The 27342-nt window shown below is 38.1% G+C and overlaps 1 protein-coding gene across 1 annotated transcript; it reads right to left on the bottom strand.

Moving 5' to 3' along the window:
• Nucleotides 1-4111: 4111 nt before the first annotated feature.
• LOC108137780 (photoreceptor-specific nuclear receptor) lies at nucleotides 4112-27054 on the bottom strand. The gene is given in 6 exon segments (XM_017259685.2): nucleotides 4112-4733; nucleotides 5478-6478; nucleotides 6481-6813; nucleotides 20207-20368; nucleotides 20429-20512; nucleotides 26923-27054. Coding segments are annotated over 6 exon segments (2073 nt in total). The 5' UTR covers nucleotides 26933-27054; the 3' UTR covers nucleotides 4112-4250.
• Between the last annotated feature and the right edge of the window lie 288 nt (nucleotides 27055-27342).

Genomic DNA, 27342 nt, shown 5'->3' on the forward strand with positions numbered 1-27342 from the left:
CCGTCCTCCAAAAGTATCCAATGAGCACTTACCTTGTTACCGGCGAATTATGCCGTGAAACAGACATTGGGACCAATTCGGAACACCCAGATCGGAAGTAAGAGTTTGACAAGATGCCAGTTGGGAACTATGAGTAAGTGTGGAAAATTTGTTTTTCTTTAATTTTGACACTGATGTTAATTTGGTAGATTTAACTTCAACTTCCTAGCCCACTTAGTCGGTAACTTTGTCATAGAGTTTTCGACTTTTATGCTGCCGCCGAGATACCAATGCGAGAGATAAGAAAGCTGAATTTTTTGTGTAGCGTCAAGGGATTCATCTGTGGAACGTATAAATGTAAATATGTTGATATGCGCTTGGTTTTATATGATAAATTACCAGAGAGTTATATAAAAATTATAGATTTTAAATTTATCATCAAAATACAAATGATTTAACTAAATATTTATATTGGCCTGGAGCATTGGGTGGTGCCTCTGATCTACATCCAGGTCGTGACGAAGATAGTCTGAAAATTAAATGTTCATTTCCAAACAAAAACAATACAATGATGTGATGTGGTATATAGACAATATGTATAGTAAAATCTATACATGCTTGAAATACAATTTCATCTTGAATAAACATGTTTAATTTTTATAAATTTTTCCAATTTTTTGAAATATTTGGCCTAAAATGTATAGTATGAGACACACCTTTTTTAATTCTAGAAAAGTTTTCCTTTCTTCAAGGCCTAATTGCCCTAGATTTTTAAAAAGAAGCGCCATCAATTTTAGAAAACTTAAACCAAGAATTTATGGTGGGTTACCATTGATGGCAAAAATAAGGCGAATTTCTTAAATTTCGGGTACATTTTCTTATTAGGTCTTCTGCCGCCGCTCTGCCGCTGCTTGGCCACTTATCGGCTGCTCTGCCGGTGATCGCTGTTGTACAGAGACATCGCGAGAACTTTTAGCGCGGTGTGGTGCTCTTAGCTTCTAGTGTTGGCTATGCAGTTCAACATACGGCGCCAATTGCGTTTTTTTTTTCGATTTGTCACCGAACGTAATTCAATCTTTCTTTCAGTGGATCTTTATACCCTTGCAGAGGGTATTATAATCTCAGTCAGAAGTTTACAACGCAGTGAAGGAGACATTTTCGACCCCATAAAGTATATATATTCTTGATCAGCATCACTAGGAGAGTCGATCTAGTATCACTAGTCGAGAGGCGATCCGTTTGTCCGTCCGTCCGTCCATCTGTCCGTCCGTTTCTACGCAAACTAATCCCTTAGTTTTAAAGCTATCTGCATAAAACTTTTTCAAAAGTTGTCTTTCTATTGCAGGTAGTATATAAGTCGGAACGAGCCGGATCGGACTACTATAGCATATAGCTCCCATAGGAACGATCGGTATAATTATTGAAAAACAAGAAAGGAAGCAGTTATTGCAAGAATTAAATATTTTTGAAAACATTAAAATTAAGATTTTCTTGCGTATATGTTTAAAAACATTGAAGCTATGATGATATGCAGCTCAATTATTTGATTGTTATTTTATATATTTATATTATTTCTATGGGAGCTATTTTGATGAAATTTAAACCGTAATTCTGAAATATTTAACCATTACTATATGTCAATGAACTAATAGAAAAATTTAAAAACAGCAAAGTTATAATTTTTTTACTTTTTTTTCGATTGTTCCTATGGAAGCTATATGCTATAGTCGTTCCGACTTATATACTACCTGCAATAGAAAGACAACTTTTGGGAAATTTTCATGCAGATAGCTTTAAAACTGAGAGACTAGTTTGCATAGAAACGGACGGACAGACGGACGGACATGGCTAGATCGACTCTACTAGTGATACTGATCAAGAATATATATACTTTATAAGGTCGGAGATGTCCCCTTCACTGCGTTGCAAACATCTGACTGAAATCATAATACCCTCTGCAAGGGTATACAAATTATAACCTTGCTGTTTTTTAATTTTTTTGAATTCTTCAACATATAGCAATGGTTAAATATTTCAGAATTACGGTTTATCAAAATCGGACGACTAATTATATAGCTCCCATGGGAATAATAAAAGTATTAAAAACAATTTTTTTTTCAAATTTAACTTTTTTAATTTGTAATTTTTTTTAGAAATTCTTTTTGATTATTTAATTATTTGAAAGTTTAGAATTACTTTTAACTTTATTAAAATCGGAAAACGATATCATATAGCTGCCATGAAACTCAAATAATTGAGCTGCAGATCATCATAGCTTTAATGCTTTTAAATAAACACGCAAGTAAATCATAATTTTAATGTCTTCAAGAATATTTAATAGCTGCAAGGGTATATGAACGTCGGCTTGCCGAAGTTTGCTTCCTTTCTTGTTTTTTTTAGAATCGACTTCTTATCTCATTTCAAAGAGGAAATTGCGTTGTCCTTCATCTAGTACCAACTTCCTTTCCCGGTAATTTTCACGATTAAAGTTTTTTTTATCCTTGCTGAGTTTGTATAAATGAGAAATTGTCTGCAGTTTTAATACAATTTTATACTTTAATGCGTTTAATTAAGTTATTTGAAATATTAGACCTATGACCCATACGTGTCACTTTATAAACTACATGAGCTGTATGGGCTGATCTGAGCTGAAACTTTTAAGCCGTTTTATAAATATTATAAGTTATGATTCGCTAAAGCATTGACCCCAAAAGCATTGACTTAAAAAGCTTTCAAAGTACCGTCAATCTAGGGGAGCTGTGCTAAAACGGTCTGTTTACTTTCTCATATTTTTGTTCATTTTATAACCATACAAATAAAAAGACATTTCATATTCATATTTTTTTTTTCCAATTTATTTAAATTTGCAATATCCCTTAGTTGGTTATTGGCTATAGTCATTTTACGTTTTTGTATATTTATAAGGATTTTATTTTTGCTATATCTAATTTCGTGTTCTTACCGCTTTACGAGTATCAATGTGAAAAAATCAATTATTAAACATTCGGCTTGCATAAGCAAAGACTTTACCGATGCGCATTGCAAATGCATACATTTCCAGATATATCCACTTATTTTGATATAGATATGCACTAGACAAAACTAACCGAAACATCAAGCCAGAGACGCAACCAACGAGACAACAGTAACAGTGAGGCAAAACAAGCAACATAAATTTAGTCGCTTGACCTGCGGCAAAGTTGTTTTTTCATTTTCACGATTTCTAAACGTGTTATCAGAAATGGTACTCCATAAGGAAAAAGGGAAGTGGGAAAAAATAGGAGGAGGAGGGTATTGAAAAAAGTTCTTCCATAAAAGGCAGTCATATTAAATCTTGAACGTAAAAGTGGACAAATTTTTAAATGAGATAGGTCTTGTTACGATTTGTATTAGCCTATTTTATGGAACAAAATCCATAAATGTTTCGAAATGTTTTTAAGATTATAAGAGAGTATACTAAATTATTTAATTAGTATTTAATTAATTGAAGAAGGCCAGGAAGGATGGGCATATATTTGATGGTTTTAGCTTTAATTGCATTTAAGTGGAAATACAGTTGATTGTTAGGGATTTTGAGAGGAAATAAAACCGGGTTTTGGCAGATCTCTTAGAATTTGGTAAATTAACGCTTGTTTCCGGAGTTACACTTAAATAATATTTGATATAATAAAGGGTATTCCAAAGCCAAAGCGCGGAAAAGGTCAACACTCGTGCAACACACCGCAGAAAGGGGAGTGATTTGTAAGCAAGGACATGGGAATGGGAATGGGTTTGGGATTGGAAATGGAGGTCCTTGCCAGGTTGAAATAACATGGGGGATTTTTAGAAAAGCGACGACAAAACGTCGAATGAAAGATAAATAAAGAGCGCCGCCCAGGCGGCAGTCAAAAAGAAAAATCCGTGGAAAAAAGATGAAAAAGAAGGGAGTATAAAAATGTTAGAAAACGAAACGAAAGTAAAGCGAGCGCGACGCATTGCTGGCGATAAATCAAGCTGGGAGTACGGAAGCCGCGGAGCGCCAATGAAGGAGCGCGGATTGTACATATATATATATATATATATATATATTACATGGCTCCCTGCGAACGGCCGCATCTGCAGGTGCTGCCCGGAAAACTGGCGAACTGCCTCCCTTTCGCCCACTTTCCCCCGCAGTGAATCTGAATACTTTTTGGGTCGCATTGGAATACAAATATTTTCGCAGGTGGCAGCGACCGGTGCCGCTTAGGTGCTGTGAATTGGGAATCGATTTTGATTGCTATTCGGGTGGATTACTTGTCCACCTGGGCCGGCTCCATGGTGTACATGTCCCGCAGCAGCCGCGCAATGGGCACGTTGCCGATGGTCTCCTTGAAGAAGAGCGCCTCGATGGTGGCGGCTCGGATGGTTCGCAGCGACGGCAGCAGGAGCAGCAGCCTTCCGAAGCGGGTCGCCTGACGGGGGTACCGCAGACGCACGTGATCGGACAGGATGCACTGCGCCTGGTCCTGCAGCATCTCCACCGGCTGCACGTCGCACAGGCCGGCGGTCTCCGGGGCGAACAGAGCGATCGCCTTCATGCAGCCCACCTCGCTGCCGTCGGGCGTGATCTGTCGGAAGCGGCACAGGATCTCCTGGATCGTCTTCATCTCCGTCTGCGTGGCCTCGTCCTGCAGCACCCGCTCCCGGATGAGTGGCGACTCCAGGATGGGCGTTAGGTCCAGGGGAATAGTCCACTGTGCCAGGTTGAGCAGGAAGAGCTCCTTCCAAGACTCCTAAAAATACGTTCATTACAGAAAACACGAATTAGTTTTAGCTAAATTTTTTTATTTTAAGGGAATAGTCAGTTCTACAAAACAAGAGTTTAATATTAAACTGGTTCAGTTGACTAACCATAACCATAACCATAACCGTACTAGGATTAACTAATTCTGTTGCTTTGTGGGTACACATCTAATCTTTTCAGAATTTATTTATTTTAACATAGTCAATGACGTTGGTTTTAGAAGATAAGTTCATTCCTGATGCCGCCAATAGAGTAATATTTGTTTACCCATTTGTTTCGGACCCTATAAAGTATGTATATTATTAATCAGGATCAATAGCCGAATCGATCTAGACATGTTCGTCTGTTTGACCGCATGTCTGTCTGTCCGTCTATATAAACGTCGAGACCTCAGAAACTTTAGAAGCTAAAGATCTAAAATTTGGAATGCAAATTCAAATTTTAAAACGGAGCCACGCCCACTCTCCCGCCTACAAATGGAAAAGACTGTCACGTCACTCTGGACTCTGTGTGCCGATGGGTGGGGGAACTACAGGTTCTTAGCTTGGATTGATGTCTATACAGTTCGACAGATGGCGCCATTTAAGCTTTGATTGTTTTGTGGGGGATTATTTGTTGGCTGCGTAACGGGTGTCTTATAGTCGGGCAACTCGACTATAGCGGTTTTCCTCGTTCTTAATATCAATTTTACAATATTCGAAGGGTGGCCCAATGGGTTGGCACCCGGACTCACCTGAAGCAGCAAGTGCTGGTCGTTCTTGGACAGCGTCTGGAAGGGCATGAGGCACTTGACCCAGCGCACCGCCATGAAGAGCAGGCGCGCCGTCGTCTCCTGCAGCATCTCCCACGAGAGCAGGCGTGAGTCCAGCAGCTGCTGCGGGAAGAGCAGCGTGTTGTGCTGCACCTGGTACTGGATGAGCTCCTGGCACTTGTCCGGGCTGAGCAGCAGCTCCAGGAACCCGCTGGAGGTCGCTGCCGAGGTGGGGCAGGCGGTGCCTCCTCCCGGTCGCAGGGGCGGGGGCGGGGGCGTGGGCGTGGTGGGCGTCGGCGATCCGGATGTGTAGCTCGCCTGCTTCAGCTCTCCATTGTTGTTGTTGCTGGCGCGGATCAGCAGGGAGGCGTGGCTGGGCGGCGTGGTGGCCTCGCTCAGACTGCGCCGGGACATCTGGCGGGGCTGCGGTGATCCCGAGGAGGTGGTCAGCGTGGGAGCCGGCGAAATGCTGCCGGCACTCAAGGCCGGCGAGGCCGAGGGCGAAGGCGTCTCCGTCTCCACGTTCACCCGCGGACTCTCGCTGCCCAGGCTGAGTCCCTCCTCCTGAACGCCCACACTCCGCGATCCAATGCTCGAGATCGACTGGATGGAGTTGCTGGGCGAGGGCGAGTAGTGGTTGTGGTTGTTGCTGTTGTTATTGTTGTTGTTGTTGATGCTGCTGGGCGGCGAGGCCTGAGCCGCCGGGGAGTAAGGCGTTGTGGTGGAGGAGACCACGGCCGCCACGGCTGTGGCCGTGATCCCCGGCAGCTTGCTGGCAGCCTCGGCTATCAGGTTGTGGTGCAGCAAGTGCGAGGAGAAGGGCAGCGAGGGACCGCCGCCACCACCCCCACCGGATCCGCCGCTGGTTATCGAGCTGGCGGTTCCGTGCGGGGCCGGCAGCGAGTGTCCGGGGTGTCCGGAGTGTCCAGGATGCTGGAACGATGCGGCCTGGTGTCCATGGTGCAGGTGGCCACTGGGGGGACTGGCCCCTGGAAGCCACCTGGCGGAGCAGCGGCCGCGGGCGGATGGGTGGAGATGTGCTGGGTGTAGTTGAACGAGGCCGAGACGTTCGTCACCAGGGAGACGGGCAGGTGGCCGGCGGCATGGTGGTGGTGGTGCAGGCCAGCGGCGGCCGCCGCGGCTGCTGCAGCGTGGTGGGCGGCCGCCGCGTGGGCGTGGGCATGGTGGTGATGGTGGTGGTGGTGGTGGGCGGCTGCTGCATGGTGGGCAGCCGCCGCCGCGGCCGCGGCATGGTGGTGGTGGTGGTGCAGTTGCGGGTGCAGCTTTGGTTTCCTTGGACCGCGCTCGTGCTGAACAGCTGGGGAGGAAAGAGGAGGAATCGACTATTGAAAACATTTAGAAGTCTTGTTCAAGACCTATCGTCTTGGGAAATTTAGAAAATTTCGGAAAATGCAATGAAGTTAGGTCTAACACATTCTTAAATTTCGTTTTATTTATTTTATTTTATTTATTGTTTTAAGGGGCATAAGGTTGTAATGGCCAGTTTTTAATACACGTTATGTATTGGCATTTTAAGATCTTAAATTAAAATTTCATGTAAAACGCCCCATCGCAAAAAACCTCGACTTTATTTATTTTTATACAGACGGCAGACGGCATTATAATTTTAGTCAAAAGTTTGCAAAGCATCAAAGAGACATTTCAAACCCTAAAAATTAGGGTAACTAACCGGTTTTGTAACCGATATCCTTAACTGTTAAAACCGAATCAAAACAGTAACCGTAACCGAAACCGGAACCGATTTTATATGTTTTTGTTTAACCGGAAACGAAATCGAAATATATAGCAACCAGAATTACCGTTACCAGTTCTGTAAAAATGTGTTCTCTAAAAATACATAAGTCGTAGAACGCCCCAACATTTTAGTACGTGAGATCCTGCAAATGCTTTTCTTTTATCATTGAAAAGAAAAAAAGAAAAGAAAAGAAAAAATCATACAAAAATTACGCGACCAAAATCAAATCCCTACCGAAAATTTTACACGTTCATAAGTTAATAAGTACAAGTAAAAAAAATTCAAAGCTTCTAGAAACTTAGCACATCTACGTGCAAAAATCATATTCGCTCTAATAATTAATTATCAGCAATAGCATTTAATTATGTTACAAATATTATTTTTTTAACCGCTATTGTACGGTTTTATTGGTTGGTAACGTAACCTAAACTTAAATACAATTTATTTAATCAAAACCGAAAGCGTAATCGAAATACGTAGTTATATTGGTTTCAATCGTAACAGTAACCGACACCGATATTTGTTTCGGTTTTAATTTCTGCTATACATTATATATTCTTTAGATAGCTCAATATTTCAGAATCACGGTTTTAATTGTACTTAAATCGGACGCCCATTTCAAATAGCTCCCAGTTACCTCGATAAAGTTAAGTAATGGTTTATTAATGGTTAATTAATTTTATTAAGACTTTATAGGGTCGGCAACCCTTCCCCTATGATGAACCATCAAAATTTTGCCTGGACATATGCGCACCCTAATCAATTGCGAACATCTGGGTATACAATATAAATAAAAACTATTGAAAAATACAAAATTTAAGAAAAAGCGTATTCAATCTTAAAACTCCAAGAGGTTCATACTTATTTTTAACAGCCTTCTCCGTGTTTTAATATCATTGCATCCAAGAGGCCAATCTAGTTTGCATAAAATCAGTTCAAGTGTGTAATTGCGATAATCTGCCTCTAAGTACTTAAATAAATAAAGTTAATTTCAAAGATACTCTCGCCTGGCTTTCTTCTCTCATTCTTTGTGTTTCCCTTTCAAAACTTTTTGGAAAAGGTTTTGTGGTACGGTCCCAAAGGTTGGTCTTTCCTCAATTTGGGGCAGAGGTGAGGGACTTGGCAGGAGGGAAGAAACAATAAACCGATTATTAGAATGCTAGAGATGCAAAGATACGAGCTGTAAAGATACAGAGTAGCGGATAGATGAACTGTCCTCGGGCGTGTGAACTGTTGCATATGCCTCCAGCTAAACCTGAATGGGAAAATGGGGGTTGAGGGGCTCAGCATGTGTGTGTGGCTGTCATGACTTTTATTTGTTTGTAATTAAATGTATCTGTAGCTGCGCTGCCTATCTTGTAGATTGCATGACGCGGCGCAAAAGGGGTGACATTTTAATCCCCAGCTAATCGCATATGTGAGTGCGTCTCTCTGGAAAATGACTACAGTCACTTGAAGGCCTTGACGCCCAACTCTGGCTGCTTCCCGCTCCACGTTTAATAAAACTAGAAAAAGTTTCCATCTGCAGCGCAAAAAAGTCCCCAAAGCTTTCAAAAGATCACAAATTTCAATTAAAGAAAACGCCAAACTCATCAAATTTTTATGCTGCGGGTTTAACAAACTTCAGGTCCCACTTTCTAGCGGGACTTAAAAATTGTGGTTCAGCAAAATACGAAAGAAAAGTTGAAAATTCCCCCCTGCGGAACTCAAACTTCAAGTTAACCCTTTGCCCGTGACTCCGAGCGTCTCTTTATTCTTTAAACATAGAAACGCGTGAAAAAGGCAACAAAATTAGCTGTCATGGCAGGAAAACTTATAATATTTGTATTTTTTCCATTCTCTTGATTTAAGCATCCCACTTTTCTTTGAGACGATGCCATTTATTCTTGAAAAAAAAACTTTCCCTGAAGGACGACCAAAAGCAAAAGCAGCAAACTAAGTTGATGAGTAAAAAAGTAACGACTGATTTACTTACTGAAAAGTTATGAAGATGGTAAATGCACAAGTCGTGTCTGCTTTATACACAATACAGGAAAATAGCTGCAGGCATTTTGAATGAGTCCTCTTGATTTAAGTAGAAAATGCTTAGTCTGCTAATAAACAGTCCGTTATCCTCGAATAGGATTTAGTACGAAGTAAGCTTTTTAAATCAATTTCAGCTTGTAATTTTTCCACAAAGCGTAACATGTTATTTAATATTTGTGTAGTAGACATCGTGATCCACGTTTTACTCTGCTCTTAAACGATTGGAAAATTTATGGGAAAATCGGCTAAACTTCATTGTTTTCAATATCAAATATAAACTTGCCGAATTTAGCTTCCTTTTTTTTATTATATGTAGATATGATACGGTCATAAACATTCAAACTCCGGAAGAAACCAAAGTGAACTTTACACTCTTTTTAAAACCCCTTCCGTCCATGAGAATTGTAAAATACTTTAACACACCAAAGTGTGTTGGTTATTTAACGATTTCCGAGTTTGAGCTCGAGTTTTTATTTTACTTAACAACATGTAATTATACAATTATAGTCTTGTCTCACACAAATTCCAGGTTGGATGGATCACCCAGGCCACAGATAACTACTCGTCAAGTGCTCAATTCATATTCCATTGTTTGGCCGACAATACCCTGGGTGACTGGGTACTCGAGCAGCCCCTGAGCCGACATAATGTTTCCATTATGGACTATTAAGCACTCCGTTACTAGTCCGTGCAACCCCGACCGGATCAGAAGGCTGGGTCTACACAAACACCCCTGCTTACGCGATTCCGGAGCACATCGAATCACTTCAAGTGTTTTCCTAATTTCACGGTTTATATATCTTTTTATTTTATTTTATTTTCGGTTTCTGTTTCGGTTTCGCTTTGAGTGATGCGGTGTTGCTCGCCCCTCACAATTTGCAAACGTTGCCTTATTTACTTTTAATTTGCCTGCCAAACAATCGCATTCTGATATGTTCCTCTTTGCTGATTTTTGGTTACGACATTATCTGTTCTGGCGTCCTGAGTGGAGGGCCCCGCATGTGAAGCGAGGGCTCCGCTCATTACCGTTTGCAGATTTATTTATTTCGATTTCGATTTCTGGGGCACGCGTTGCGCTTTTCAGCTTATGGGCGGCAGGGTTTCCTTCGACGATGATGACCATCATTTGGGATTTTGCGTGCGGTATCGTCGTGAAGTCGGCGTGGTCGTGTCATGCTGTGGGAACGAAACAGCTGCCCGGCAGCTCGCTTTTCCACCGCCACTTATCATTAATTTTTCCGTCGCGTTTTCCCTTGCCCATTCTGGCATCCGGACATTCCTGCCTTTGTCTGGGCCTGCCCCTCCTCAGCTTTTCCCCCCAGCACCTTAGCACCCCATGAATGCTTGTATTTTGACATAATTGCTTTTGCTCTGGCGGAACTTCTGGTCCGCTTCCCTCTCCGCTACCCTAATTAATTGATTAACTTCAGCAAATCGGTCAATATGTTTGCTCTGTTTCTCTGTTTCTCTTTGTCGATTTGTTTCGCCTTCCTGCAGGGGCGGGCGGATGTGATCCTCGTAATGAGTTGCTAATTAGATTTGTAGGTTGTAATTTTTTGCTCTCTCTTTTCGCCAGCGGGCGTAACTTTTTGTTCCACAATTTAGAAAAGCCTGAGAGACTTGCCAGGTGTTTACCTACGGAGCAGGAAGAGGTACGTGGGTTGAAGGGTGTAAGGAAAACTCCTTGATTTTGGTAAGAGTTTATAAGTCAAGTGTTAATTAGATTTCATATTCATGAGGAAAAAGGACTTTGCTAGCAAATAAAGACAAATACGTAAAGGAATAAGTTATTAAATTATGGTGCTTATTTTTATGATCATTATATGCCTAGAGCATTAGAATTAATAATCGGTCCAGGAGGAAATGCAGTGAAAGTACAAAGATGAAAGTTTTAAAAATTTCCGACCTTTCCGACTCTATAATCAATATCAGAATCACAAGTCGTGATGGTCTGTCTATAAACGTTCTTAAAACGTCCAGATCTCCGAAACAAAAAAAGCTACAGATTTGGGATCTAACCTGTAGATTCTAGCACTAACCATACAACACAACAACAACACAACGCACACGAAGTGCAGGGGCATGCTGCTGTGAGCACGGGGGCCTACCGCGATCCGTTTTTTTGTGTCCAAATGCGTTGTATGAAATGACCAGTCAATATGTTGTATGGTTAGTGATTCTAGTTATGACCATTCAGCGCAAATTAATTTTAAAACGTGGCCAAGCCCACTCTAATGCCCACAAATCGCGAAAGTCCGTCACGGCAATCTGAGTCATGATAGAGGTCAGTTATAAAGCTATATATGTTTATTCGGTCAAAATCTATCGACTCATGCACAAATTTACCTAATTTTCATTATTTTAGAAGTAATGATCATTAATGTACATTTAAAGGTAGATGGCGCCACCTAAATCCCGACTATTTTTTGTGGTATTTTAGTTTTCAATATACATATGTTAAGGCCGGGCATTTTGTGTTATATACCGCAAGTTCTGGTTAACCAATTTCAGCCATAAACATAACCTTCTTCAATATTCGCATTATAGTTAATGGCTCGTTAACAAATATCGAGGAATAAACATATATGCTCGATAAAATTAAAAAAACCAAAAAACCAAACCTTTTGCAGATTATACATGAATTCAATAAATTTGTGCTGTTCTGAATAAACTTTTATGGTCCCCCAAATTTCCAGGTAGTTTTATCTCAAAAAAACCTTTTGCGAAGTACACGATATTCGCATTCAACCAAAAGAGATTGAGTGTAGTTGCTGTTCTGAGTTCTATAGGTGGACTGTGGTTATATATAATATAATAATAAATATAAATAATAAATAAAAATTTGTTATATCAAACTTAAATCAACGCAAGGCACTCATTGCTAACTTTCATTTATCTCTTTTTTATGTTTAGCACTTTCTTAATTATTGGTAAATCGACCGATTATCAATAGATTGCTTATACGAGTAAATTCGTTGTGTTATGCAACATTTTGCATCCCCAAAGGCCCTTTCTTTAACAACCCTTTCCATGCAGAAAGTGGCTCGGTGCATGATGAGGCCAACGGCTTTTCCGCCTCTGACTCTCATTCGAGTTGTGCTCGCCCAGTGGGTAAGTGATTTTAAATCCGCTTTTAATGTTGACACTGACACTTTTGACTCACCCACGCCCACTGCAGTGCAGGCGTGTGTGTGGGTGTTGGTTGGTCCCTGCCTATGACATGTGCAAGCCAGGCGCATTTACATGTCGCACAGTCTCTGGCGAAAGTGTATGCACATATCGTAGTAGGCTATAATGTCAATTAAGTAAAACACGCAGCGCGTGTGTGTCTGTGCGTGTGAATTTGCATGTGTGGGCGTGTCTCTCAGCCATGGCTTTCTGTGCCCTGCAGCCATGTGTAAATGAAATTGCGTATACGTAATATGTTGGGGGAGTCCAACGATAACTCCACCGAACCTGGCGGCTTAAAAGCTGAACAACAAATATACAAGGGTGCATATACATATATATACATTCCAATATATACATACTGTATATGGGTATCTATGTAGGCCTGTCGTATGCCTATATTTATATGCATGTCGGCAAAAATCAATACGTTAAAATGTGGTCATGAAATTAGCCGAGTCTGCCTTTTGCGCCAGCGCCAAAAAGTCGACTCTGGAATAGACATCAACAACAACCGGAATTTACATTGACACCGTCACGAGCCAGTCCCACAGACTTGGCCCGAAAACGAAGCCAGGCTGGGGAACCACAGTCTGTTGACAAACGAGCTTAAGAGCCCAGAAGTAAGCAAGAATACTTGTACAATGTACATTCCTAGGTGCGAGTCACAACATCAACACAAACTAACAGCATTTCCAATTTGCAGTCCTTTCCAATAAGTTTATGCTTGGCTGGATCTCGGAAAAGGTTTCTGCTCGTCCGCTTGGGATTATTACTGATGTTTGTCTTGATGTCTTGCCTTGTCTAATCCTCGTCGGAAACTGAGGCGTATATAGGAGGAGAAAGTTGCCTTTCTTAAGCGCTAAAGTTACACTTCGACTCTAGATGAGGTGAATGGATTCATCATAATATAAATCAAAGGACAAAATCAAACCTATTTCCAATATTGATTAAACTTACAGGAAACGAGCATTAGAAATTTAACCCATGCTTCCTATCATTATGTAACGATTGAAATGTTTGTTTTAATAATCATCACTGGTCAGTTTGTCTACCCGTCTGATTGTCCGTTTCATGCATATCGTTAAGGGGCTATACCAGTGTAACCTTTTTTTTTAATCGATTTTTTTTGGCCGTGTCGATAGTTTACAATTTCAAATATATCCTTTGAAAGCGGCAAGGTCGTATCTAAAATTGATTTGAACTGTCAGATACTCAGCTGCACATGAAACTTTAACCCCGCTTATCTCGAAACTTAATTTTTGAAAACTGCTGAAATCAAAAACTAACAAAAATGAATAGTTTGTAAGAAAAAATCGATCTCTTGAGTCAAAAAATTATCTTTATTTCAGTGCCAAGTTGACAATTTTCAAACACTATTAAAAATTACTCAGTTTTAATATGAAACCGATCGGTCAGTTTATTGTAGAATTATGATGTCAGCGATTTGAAAAAATGTCATTTTAAGAAAAAGGTTTTAAAGTTTCAGCCCCCTAAACAATATAGCGTTGTCGATTTTGCCGTGAATTTGTCGGACTTTGTTGTCCGATTTTTATAAAATAAAATACAACGGTCATTCTAAAATTGCAAATCAGCACTATATATATCTTTATAAATTTAAAAAGATCAAAGCTTCCTTCTTATATGCTAGCTTCTATATGATAAAGTCGACCGATTCGTTGTGCTCATGTGCTATCTTCCATTCTCGTTTTAGAATAAACAAAGTATATAAACAAATGGAGGATCCCTAATATAAATTAAAATTATGTTATAGTTAATGTTCTAAGGGGAACTTTAATCCATTCTAATTTGTCATTATAAAATGTTTCAATTAGGAATATTTACAAAATTCGTCTTGGCCATTATTAGCATCATTACATATCACTTTTCGGGGGAAAAATGACCCTATCATTACCACAGCCCCATTTCACAGTCCTCTACTGAAAAGCGTTTCTTGAGAATAGGACTCGCAAAGCGACACAAATCACTCAAAATGAGAAATCCGCTTAAACCGCTGCGTAAATATTGGGGAAAGAAAAAGAAAGTAAAGAAGTGTCTGCTGGCTTGAAAAGGGAGAGTTGAGTTGATGGGGCACCCGCTACGTGCAGTATGCGTGTTGATGATGCTGACACTTTGGTGTATACAAATGCAAATACCATTAAATGTGACAAGTGGCAACATAATTTGTAAGGAGGGCTCTTGTCGTTTTTTCTCCATTCTCCGATTCGTACCCTCCCCAGGATATTAGCATACAAAGTAGCCAACATTTGTAATTCTGTCAGCCGCACGGCGGAGTGAGTTCAAAAAGCTTTGCCAGCGAAATGTGCGACGCCTGTCATATTTTCCCATAATAACTTATTTGTCAGTTCTAAAGTGCGGGGGCAAGCTGATTGGTCAGCTGAAAACCGTCATATTGCCACATTGTTGCAGAGGGATGAGATAATCAATCTTTTTTGGTTTTACAGCATATCAACCATTTTGGTTTTGCTTGTGCTTTGAGTCTTTAACATCTTAAACATTCTGTCATTGGGACAAAGAAAAAGCTAACCCCGAGTTGGTTGTAAACGATGCATGTGCAGCCTGTCGCCTTTACAAATTTTCAATTCTGCACTAAATATCCAGGGTGCACACCTTGGACAACTCTTGGTTAGATCTTGCGTTGAAAAGACACACCCTCTATAAATATACAAGGTCAGGTCAAAGTATTAAAACCCCGTAGATGGGACGTCCATAATTGATTGCTAGAAAATTTTATAAGAATAAGGAATTTGAAAGAAACTTTTTTATATACCATACACGAAACACTTTTTTTTTTGTAAACGTGAAATTTATCCTGACACTAACACTGCAACCCGTTACACTAAAGAAATTGATCCCATTTGATAATTGAATACTAGGACGATCCGCCAGAGCGAGACTCATTCAAGACGCCTAGACTACCACACTACATGGTTTTGTAAAAGGTCCTTTTTGTATTAATACTACTACGTGACTTTTTTAGGGACAGACAGTACACAATATTTATATATATACAATATCTCGCTGCATTTACGTCCCGTGAATTTGATCAAAAAGGTCATTTGTTTGTCCGCGCACTTCTAAGTACTATCTTTAGGTATATGCATATGCTGGTACAGAAAGTTGATTATATCTAGCTGTTTTACTTAAAGTAACCTTATTATGCCCAGAGTTAAGCTAGTATATAATAGTCAGGGATGTCGACCATAGCCTTGTTCTTATTATGTTTTGAATACGCTTACTACCAGTCAAAAAATCGTTATTGGATTATACTTCCACCATGAAAATAATTTCAAATATACAAAATTTTTAAAGGCAAAACCACGAACGTGTAATCTTACAATCTCTGATTTTTTTTCTATATAGGTGGACCGATATAGTAAACCATTACTATATCCAAAAGATATTAAGAAAAAGGTTTTAAATAGAGAAGACAAGATTTTTTTTTTAATTGGTTTTTTTTGTAATATTCCGATTGTTCAATTCAAAAACCGCAAATTTATTATATTTTTCATTTTGTTGTTCTCTTGTTCCTATGGCAGCTACATGCTATAGTTGTCCGATTGAAAGCGTAATTCTGAAACATAAATTTATTTTATTATATTTATTTCTCATATCGTTTAAGTAACCTTTTGAGAAGCTGCGAGAGCTCTACACCTCTTCAATTAACTTTATTCGCCGCTGGGATTCGCAATACAAAAATCACTCGAAGTAGGCGAAAATTGAAGAGAAGACAAGCTGAGAATGGCTAGCCACAGCCCGAACTCATTTCGGTCCCCGAAATCCCCACCACTGTCATCAATTTCAGCGGGCCCAACAACTAACTTTACTACTTGCATAGCCCCATCGAACCCAGACCCACAAAAATGGAACACAAACGTGCCCTGAACGGTTTTTGTGGCTTTTTTGCTTTCTGCTCTAAACAACAAAACCATTTTGTCTGGGGATACTACAATGGCGTTAGGGCGGACCATTTTTCTGGGGGTTCGAATAGGGTGGTGTGGCGTAGTGTGAGGTTTGTGAAGGATGTGTGAATTGCTTGGCGTCCATGTGTGTTTGTTGTTTATTTACGGCAACCAGCCAAGAAAAACCCCAAAAAGGCAGCCTAACATGAGGCTTTGTAGCGGCAAACTAAGAAAATATCGCATGGAATGTGGGAAACATGTACATCTCGTAGCACGCTTTCATTCCTGCTATTGTTGTGATGTTTTTCAGGTTCCCGGCATTTTCCCAGCGACTTGGACTGGGAAGGTTTAAACATACGAAAACTTAGTCTTTTATCAAAGCGATGATCATTTGGAAAGCAGGCCAAAGGCGGAGGTGGGACGAGAATAAACGTTCATTTTTGACTTTGGGTTCGTAATGTACTTAATGTACAAAATGAGGCAAGCCCCATTTGCCTAGCTCGCTCTTTAAGAACAAAGACTTATTATGTTATTTGTAGTCAAAAGATCTGAGAATGGAATGATTTTGTGGGGCGGGACAGTCCAAAAATTCTGTGGTTTCACAGAATCGGAGAATTTTTGTATGTTTTTCAGATTAATTTTGGTTAAACATTAGTTTTTAAGATAGTTTGAAATAGAAATAGCGATAAACTAAGAGGTTTCTGATTTGGTGTTGAAGTCTGGTTGTAACAGATTTCTGTGAAGCCTTTTTATCATTGCAATTAAAATTTGGTCCATATTACAATTTTAAGGAATGTAAAAATACTGTATTTATTTAAATCGAATCATTAATTTTCCTAGTCGGAACTCTCTGCACCGGAGTCTCTATGAAGTCTGAACCAAGTTTGTACTCCTATTTTGAGAATTTCATCGTCGGCTACCATTGCTTTTCTTTATTTTCCAATTGTGCTTTTTTTCTTGTGGGGTGCTGTAGTCCGTCGCTATTGTTTTCCATTGGGTGGTGGCTAGCTGTCAAAGGACCCTTCCTGCCTAGTCGCATCATTTCGGTCCACAAGCCATCATCGCGGGGAAACCCTTGGTTTGACTGACGTCTAAGTTCGAGCTTTGGGCTTCATCACTTGATTGTCAATACATTTTAGTCGCATTTTCAGCGAGAGGATAATGCGTGTAATCCGCTATTAAGTGCACATTGTCAATCGACCCTCACGCCCCAGCACTCCACCCCAAAAAGGTGGCCTGCGTGTGGCAAAATCTGCAACGATTCTCACGCTGCTCTTGTCCTTTGCTCCTGTCCAGGCTCTTCTGTGCAGCGAACCCATCAATGGTAGCTTCTGAATACTGACTACTGAATACTGAATTCGAAACCGACATCCATGAGATGAGTTTGGCTCCTGGATGTAGTCGGCTAAAGTCCGCACCCCACCCAACAGTAGATACCAAGAACGTTTGTCGCTATTATGTGTTTTTATGCTACATTTAATGTTGGCTTAAGAGCTTTAAAGCTGGCATTGTTGCATAGAGCTGTGTACTCGGTTTGGTTATGGCTATCCGACTGCCGATTACGGACTGGATGGGGAATTAGCTGTATTCTGTAGACTGAGCTGGATGCAAAATTTGTTTTTTGTTTACTGTAAGCCTTTGAGGAAAACAAAATTCAGAAATAAAATTGCTGACTATTAAAACGCATTCCTTCCGAACGAGACATTAAGTCAAAAACTATGAGCGACTTTAGATCATTCTAAACACAACTTAAAACAAGAAAGAAAGCAAACTTCGGCAAGCCGAAGTTCATATACCCTTGCAGCTATTGCATGAATTAAATACTTTTGAAAACATTTAAATTATGATTTACTTGTGTATATACTGAAAAACAGTGAAGCTATGATGATTTGCAGCTCAATTATTAGATAGTTATTTTATATATTTTTATTAGTTCTATGGGAGCTATATGATATAGACGTCCGATTTTGATAAAATTTAAACCATAATTCTGAAATAATTAAACATTGCCATATGTCGAAGAACTAAACAAAAAATTAAAAAACAGAAAAGTTATAATTTTTTTTCATTTATTTCTCCGATTGTTCCTATGGGACCTATATGATATAGTCGTCCGACTTTGATGAAATTTAAACCGTAAATCGAAAATATTTAACCATTACTAAATGTCGAAGAACTAAACAAAAAATTAAAAAACAGAAAAGTAATAATTTTTTTTCATTTATTTTTCCGATTGTTCCTATTGGAGCTATATGCTATAGTCGTCCGATTTTGATGAAATTTAAAACGTAAATCGGAAATATTTAACCATTACTAAATGTCGAAGAACTAAACAAAAAATTAAAAAACAGCAAAGTTATAATTTTTTTTCATTTATTTTTCCGATTGTTCCTATGGGAGCTATATGCTATAGTCGTCCGATTTTGATGAAATTTAAACCGTAAATCGGAAATATTTAACCATTACTAAATGTCGAAGAACTAAACAAAAAATTAAAAAACAGCAAAGTTATAATTTTTTTTCATTTATTTTTCCGATTGTTCCTATGGGAGCTATATGCTATAGTCGTCCGATCCGGCTCGTTCCGACTTATATACTACCTGCAATAGAAAGACAGCTTTTGGGAAAGTTTCATGCAGATAGCTTTAAAACTGAGAGACTAGTTTGCATATAAACGGACGGACAGACGGACAGACGGACGGACAGACGGACGGACAGACGGACGGACAGACGGACATGGCTAGATCGACTCGCCTAGTGATGCTGATCAAGAATATATATACTTTATAGGGTCGGAGATGTCTCCTTCACTGCGTTGCAAACTACTGACTGAAATTATAATACCCTCTGCAAGGGTATAAAAATTAAATAATGCAATAACTTTGAAAATAGTTTGAATATTGTACACGGTGACTACCAAAAAAGTTTCGTTTTAAATGGATATAAAAAACAAGTGGATTTATTAAGAAAAAAACATTGACTCCGAGCCATTCCTATCGGTGATAATTATATTCGAAAAATTATATTTTTAAATGGGGCTCATGTATGGAAGGAAATCTACAATTTAATCTAGAGATAAAACCTGGTTTTTCAGGAACAATTGGCCTTCGTGATTTAAAAAAGACACATACAGTTTTTTTACGCAACCATTTTTTTAGGACTTTCTTGCCTTTATCTCGAGTTCTGGAAAAACGATTTCTATCATCATGAGTCCATGATTTACTATTAAAAGGATTTTTTAACTTTCCCATGAATTATGAAATTCGATGCTTAGGTTGACAAATAAAAATAAAAACACGTTCGTGTTGTATAGTTTTTTTAAGTGCCACTGTCCTTCCTTTTCTTGTTCTTTCTGTTTGTTTTTCAATTTACTTCTTTAAACTGTTCAAATTTAACGAAAGTTGAAAAACAATTGCGCAAGACATTCACTTTGCCACTTTTCTCTTAAGAAATGTAAAAAGTCTTGGTGTAGCTTGCCAAAATCAGATTTAACACTTTGCCCCATTAAGCCCTTTGCCCCCGATGCAAGGCCACAGGATTGAGGCTCGCATAATTTATAATCAGCTTAATGACAAATTCTGCCAAACTCAAATGGTATTTTACCGAGTCTGGCCACAATTGCAGAAGAGGCAGGAAAGAAGGAAGGAGCCGGCGGCATTTCGGTTACCGAGTTTGATGTAATTTATGCCCAAAAACCTTTGCGAAGACAGGCTTCTTCAGCTAATTAGCTGCATAATTAAATACGTTTGGAAAGCAAAACAATACTTGTGGGCAAGCAAAAACAACGGCGGAGCTGAGTGGGGCTGCAAAACGTGGGGTGATGCCAGGTCGTTACTTACCATCCTTGTTCATAGCCGACTGAAAGCATTTGGCCAGGCGACACGCACGGCACTGATTGCGATGGGTCTTGTCCACAGGACACCGGCCTTTGAGATCGCCGGTTGCCTTACAGGTGTAAATGCGATTTCGATGGATGCTCCGCTTGAAAAAACCCGAGCAGCCTGAAGGAAGGGATTAGCTGAGCTTACACTGAAGTGATTGTAACCGTCTCTAGGACTCACCATCGCAACTGTAGATTCCATAGTGCTTGCCGGAGCTCCGATCGCCACACACCTTGCAAGGAATATCCAACAGCCGGTCACCCGCTAAAAAAATAAAAGGAGAAATATAGTTATTTTAAAATAAATGGATCAAATTTTCAATTATCTTTTCAAAACTTTAAGATTATGAGACTTTGAGATTCGATTATAATCTAACCATATTTGCTTGGGATTAATGATATTACCTAAGAAATGTGCCCTACGAAAAACCGATACGTCTTTCTGTAAATATATCCTACAGGATTCTATTAAAAAATACATTTTACATGGAATTGGGCGGATTCGCCGAATATGTTAAAATAATAACGGTTTTAAGAAATTTTTAGGCTTACAAAAGTTACAAGGGTTATATAATCTAAAATAGAATTTTATAATTTTATCACTTTCCAATGCACATAAGAATTTTCGAGGAATTTCCTTATTCAGTACCAACACTAGCATTTTTACCCAAAATAAAAAGAATTACATAGAAAAACTTTAGGAAAATGAATTGGTTCAGGAGAAATTAAAAATTTAATTTAAAAAAAATTTAAAAATTTAAAATTTGAAATTGTTTGAACATGACACCCAATTTGTTTGGATCCGGTGCTCACTTAAAAAGTTGTTCAACAAAATATTTTTTTAGGCTGTTTGTCGGTTTCATAGAATTTGAAGCACTTGTTATAGAATCATGGAATAATTTTTCTTATGTTGGGCAGGTCGTTACAATATAAGTTTGTTCTACAAATTTTCTAGCTTGTTTAGAAATAGCTAAATTCTGCACGCCCATAACTTCTAAACTAGTAAAGCTACTGAAAAGTGCTATATAATTGGTCTTAATACATTAGTTTTAAAATTATCTTATTTTATATTTTACATTTAACACTTTTTTTTATTATACGAATAATTAAAAAATGGCTTTAACGATTTTTGAATTCTAGCCTTTGAGATTCTTCAACTTTTGGTATTTAACACATGAAATAAATCGTTTTCGAAAGTTCTTAAGCAACGAATATGGGCACTTTTCTCAATTGAGAGCAGTTCACGCCGCCTGGGCAAGAGTGCATCACCAATTAGGGGAGGAAAATGTTATAAATCAAAAAAGGAAGCAAACTTCGGCAAGCCGTAGCTTATATATTGCAAAAAAATTAAATATTTTTTAAAATATCCAAATTTCCATTTATCAATCAATTTTATGGCAGCTATATGATGTCGTTTTCCGATTCGAATAAAATTACAAGTGTAAATCTGAATTATTAAACCATTACTATATCTTACGCATTGCAGTAAGTAGAATTGAGTTTTAATTAAGATATATAATAATAAAACAAATTCCAAAAAATTATTATTTCAGATTTATAATCATGATTCTCTCAGACATATATACACCCAGAAGAAAGATGGTCTTGAAACGCAAAAAAATTGTCTTAAAAAAAGGTAATACTGTCTAAAATTTGGCTCAATGTAATGAAACCCTTAAATCATTTTCATTAAGGTGGACTATGGTCAAGGCTATGAAGGCCTAAAAATATGTCCAAAACAATACTCAAATTTTAGGCAATGTTGACTTAAAAAAGGACTTAAAATAGTGCTAAGTAGCTTAGTTTAAACTTAAAGACAACGTTGTTTGGAATAGAAAACAGAAAATGATAATTAAACTGTATTATTAAATATAAATTATAAATTATCGCAAAAGCCGACGATCAAAAACTGTACATAACGTATATCTATTTTGCCTATTTGCAAGAAAGACAAAAATTTTTAAGTTTAGACTGCGAAAAAAATAAATATTTCAATATCTGAGTCCGGGGTTTACTCCCTAGGGAGTGCTCGTGTGATGAAATTTATCAAAAGTTGTGTTATAAACATTTGCAACTAACTATGACTACAAATTTAATGAAACATAATACAAAATAATTGTTAAAAACTAACTAGTTGGGGTCTTAAACTATTGACTATTTGCAGTGAGGTAACAAATCGCTACAACATAATGTAGCTTATAACATTCAATTTTTAAATAATTACATTATTAAATTACTTTTAGACCACTAAAAAAAAGGACATGGCTTTCCGAATAGTTGAACCTACGTTCCTCATTATTATTAAATTACTTTTTAAACCATTAAGAACAAAGAAATAACATGATTATCCGAGAAGATTACCCAAAAAGTAATGTGCAAGTCATTTGGCCGCTGGAATTTGTAGACACATCGAATTTTTAGGTAAATGGACTACTTTTTAGAAAGTCGATTCTTCAAAAGTGTATTCCAATAAATAAGCTTTTTATGGCTACGCGTTTGATTTTCAAGTCAACACGTTTAATTTTCAAGTCCGCTACATTTTTAAAATTTCATTTAAGACATTAAACAGCCAATACTTTATTCCAATGGAATGAACAGTACGGCAGCGCAAAAATTACCAACAACTAAATTTGCATTTTCATTAACAAGAAAATAATTTATTTAAAGATGATTTTCTTTTTTGCCTCCTTTCCAGTTCTTTAGAGTTTTTCTTTACCGGCTCGAGATCAGGGAATAGTTATGAAAATTAAACGCATGGTTTTAATTTATTCATTCCGATCAATTTCAGGGCAAATTACCTATTTACACGTCTGCACAGCTTGAACATGGAGTATAATCATTTTTTATATTTAACTTTATTACACCTTGAGAATTAAAAAAAATCGTTTTTATATTTGTTGGTACACTCTAAAATTGTCATCACATCCACATTTAAGAGTGTATTGCATTACAATTTACTCAAGAATAGTCGGTTTTTATTCTGTTAAAAAACGTACATAATCAATGGAATATTTGTTTAAAGATACTTAAAAATCCATAATTTTTTGTCAGTTATATTTATATGTATCTAAAATTTAATTCCAAATAAAACCCAATTCTACATACTGTCATACAGAGAATGATCAAGCTTGTAGGCTTATGTAGGACATTTACAAATAAACGCATGCAACTATATTTAACTTTTATTAAGCACTAAGCCCTCGTCCTTAGAGTCTTTCGCCCTAAGTAAAAACAGTGAGTCATGCCTTCGAAAAGTTGCCTACTTTGTGGCGCTGCTTCGAGTGTGTTTGCCGCGGATTAGCTTGTGAAAATGGCCCGCACACTTTCTCACCCCACATGATTGGCAGGGGGAGAGGGGAAGGGCAGCCCTTTGACTGGCACGCTTCGCAAATTAAGTTCAACACTCGGCACTTGTCAAAATAAAACGCTCGCCCTTTGTTGTGGTCCTTTGTCCTGTGACATTTGACATATTGTCGCTGGTGGAGTTCAGGCGGTTTTGGTTTTGGGCTTTGGGTCGGAGTTTGGTCTGCGCGTGTTGCCAATTTTCACACCCTGCGCATCGCCAATTGTCCGCAGCGTGTTAACACCTCTCGAGTGGCCGGGCGTGCCCGCTTTTTCGGGGTTGCATCGGAATCGGAATCGGAATCTGAAGGCCCATTGACACCTTTGGCCGAAGACCTTTTCCAGTCCGTTGTTTTCTTTTTTAAAATTTGGTATTGTTGATTTTACATATTTTTGTTGATTTATGCCATCACTTGCTACTTTGGCACCCCTTTTTTCTTGGTATTACCCATATACAATATGCTTTCTGAATTTTTATGGAAATCTCGGACATGTTTAGATAGGCAAAAAGCTTACAGGGTGTGGACAAAACGTGAGAGTTTTTCAATATCGTCGTCAGAGCTATAGAATAGTTTATTTTAAAATTTGGGATTACCTGGGAGGAAGACAAAAAAAAGGAACAACTAGTGGAATAAGCGGAAATACACAAATACGATATAAGGGAGAGTTTAAAGCGGGAGCCTGACTTGGCTGAACTTAACTAAGCCACTAGAAATTAAGTACACAGATTCTGAACAATTAATTGCACGTCAAAGTATAACAAGCACTACGCTTCTTACACTGTTTTGTGTGTTTGTGCTTTAAGTGTTGTCTATAGACAGTTTGTCCGTACAGTTATAAAATCCTAGTCACACAATACAAATTTGTATAAATCTAATTTCTTACACTATGTTGTGCCCTGCAAATATAAAATCCTTGTCGAACATTACAATTTGTGTATTTCAAATTTCCAGAATTTTAAAATATACAAAACTTAAAGGAAAACAAAACTAAAACTAGGGTAATTTATAAATGTATAAGTTTATATACCCTTGAAGTAAAAAGAAAAACAGGAAAAGAAGGAAACTTCAAACTTCTTCAAGATAAAGTAATAAAATTATTTTCGGCCTTCAGGCGTGTGTTTTTATACCCTTGCAGGGGGTATTATAAGTATTTGCGAGCACAGTTTAAAAGTTAGCGATCTGAAACTTTCACAGTCATCCTAAAACATGTGTACGCACATCAAGTTTGAAAAGCGCCTCGATCGGACGTCTACATCCTATAGCTCCCATAGGAACAATCGGACATAACTTGCACGATTGGAAGATATTTCGTGCAGGGTAAAATCATACCTTGATCAGGGTAAAATCGATCAGACGTCTATATCCTAAAGCTCCCATAGGAATAAAGGGGGTGAAATCGGTTCAAATTTGATGTTTTTCAGGATATTTCAGGTAATAAAAATTCGGCTTGCCGAAGCTAGCTTCCGTCCTCGTTTAAGAATTAATTTATATAGTCGGAACTTCAGTTTTAGCTATTTATTCAAACTTTGTCGACCATCTATATTAAGAACCTATCCTTATCACATGTATGGAAAAGTTAAAGAATTATCTATTTCACTGGAAAAGCTACCGATGACCAAAATCGGATATGCAGAACTGGATATTAAAAAAAAATGACATGGAAACATGTAAATGGCGTTATTTTAAAATTTATTTATTTAAAAAAAAAGTGGTATTATGCAAAAATTTGAGTGCCATATTTTGAATCAGGGAGTCCATCTGCACCGGAAAATCAAGGATTGATCACTGGAGGATTTCATCAATTTGAATTTGTAAACCAGGGTTATTTGATCGTTTCTATGACAGCTATGTGATATCAATTTACCGAGATTAATTAAATTATAAGCGAAATTGTGACTTATAATCCATTACTATGTAAAAACGAAAAAAAAAATTAGAAAAGAGATCAATTTCTTTTTTGTTAATTATTTTTCATACATTCCAATGGAAGCTATATGAAATAGTAATTCTAGAATAATAAACCAATACTATATGTGGAAGAACTAACAAAAAAAATTGATAAACTGCAAAGTTATTTTTTTTTGGTTTGTTTCCGTAACATTAAAGAAAGCAAAAGATAAGCGTTTGATTTAGTTGTAAAATCTACCAGACTTTGTACACCTCATAGACCAACATGGTCTCCTAAAAATTTCAGTATGATCGCATGCTAGCTGTATAAACTAGAGGTTTCGTTTTTATCATTTTATTGCATAACATTCCAAAAAAAGGATCTTTTTTAATGAAACAAGAAAGAATGGCACTCAGGAAATCAGGAAGCCACAGTTTATATACACTTGCAGCTGAAATAAAAATGTAACATCACTATGGACGACAGTACATGTAGTGACGATGTGCATTGAGAGCGTGTGCCTAGGAGACTACTAAATCAGAACAAAACATTGTGTGCAAAATAATTGGTTCGGGAGAAAGGGCGATTCAAGTGACATACACAAAATTTTTTAAAGTGCAGTTTTTGAGCTTGGGTTTGTAAAATATTACCCTATTTTAACGCAGTTCAAATTTTATTCAAAATACGCGTCGAATGACACCAAAACTGCTTGGATCCGATGTGGTGGGCAGGAAATCGCTAAAAATAGCTAAATATTTCCTCACGCTAAAATAAAAATGCTTGTGTGGGCAAAATACCTGGATGAAGCGGTCCGAATGGAAACATTTAAAAAGTTTATTTATTTAGTCGAATGCTTTATCATTTTTCGTGTGATTAGGGCCTTGCATAATAATTGCTTTAAGCTTTTTAAATAATAACATTAACACGATTTTTACCTTTCCATTGACAGAAAAAGCACTATAAATCAAAATAAATTCCCATATCCTGATTTCCGCGTTGAGTAAACTTAACTTTTTTAATGATGGATAATGTTTGAAACATTTAAAGATGGTCATAGGAATTAGACTATCATAATGTTACAAGGACTTTATTCATTTCGTTAGTCCGTCGAGTATTGGAATACTGTTTGCCAATTGAAAGTGCCAATTATAGTGTTCAAAAAAAGTTTTGAAATTTGCCCTACGGGGCCTAACTGTCATGCAAATTTAATATTACCACCTTCCTGTAGTATATTTATTTGAATATATTTACTAGAAACTATGAACCATTAACCTTTAGAAGTTTTGTGTAATAGAATTAATAGCACAACCTTATTTGTACTACCGGTTCCCTCAATCTTTAAATTGCATAATGCTCCAACAAAGGGTGCTGTTTTGTCTTGTTAAACTACTTAGCACAAGCCGCCGGTAAAAGTTATTCGTAAATTCCGACGCATCGCTTTACCTGTGCCCATTTTCCGTTGATGGAAATATTTGAACCCTAATGTATCCAGTTTGCTTAGATTTACGTTCCACACTGCACACTTTAAATTGGCAATAGTGTTTGACTTTAAGACGACTTATTGAGAACTCCTCGCACCACCGTAGCACAATTTCACTTGCTATTCAGCTATTTTGCAATTTTTCCAGATGCCGACGCGATTCGCTGCCGCTGGAATCTAAAACGGATCGCCTGGGCTGACGGACCAACTGCGAATGAAACGGGAAGCTAAGGCTGGCAGAGCCAGCAGCGAACAGACCGCCAATTACGAAAGTGAAGCTGCCAAGGAGAGGTCCTTTTTTGCAGTCAATTTGACAGGAGGGCGAGCCAAGCCAAAGGCAGTAACCACCCCCACCCACATCCCACATCCCACGTCCCACCACC

Source organism: Drosophila elegans, unplaced genomic scaffold, assembly GCF_018152505.1.
Source record: "Drosophila elegans isolate 14027-0461.03 unplaced genomic scaffold, ASM1815250v1 contig_397, whole genome shotgun sequence".
NCBI classification, from domain to species: domain Eukaryota; kingdom Metazoa; phylum Arthropoda; class Insecta; order Diptera; family Drosophilidae; genus Drosophila; species Drosophila elegans.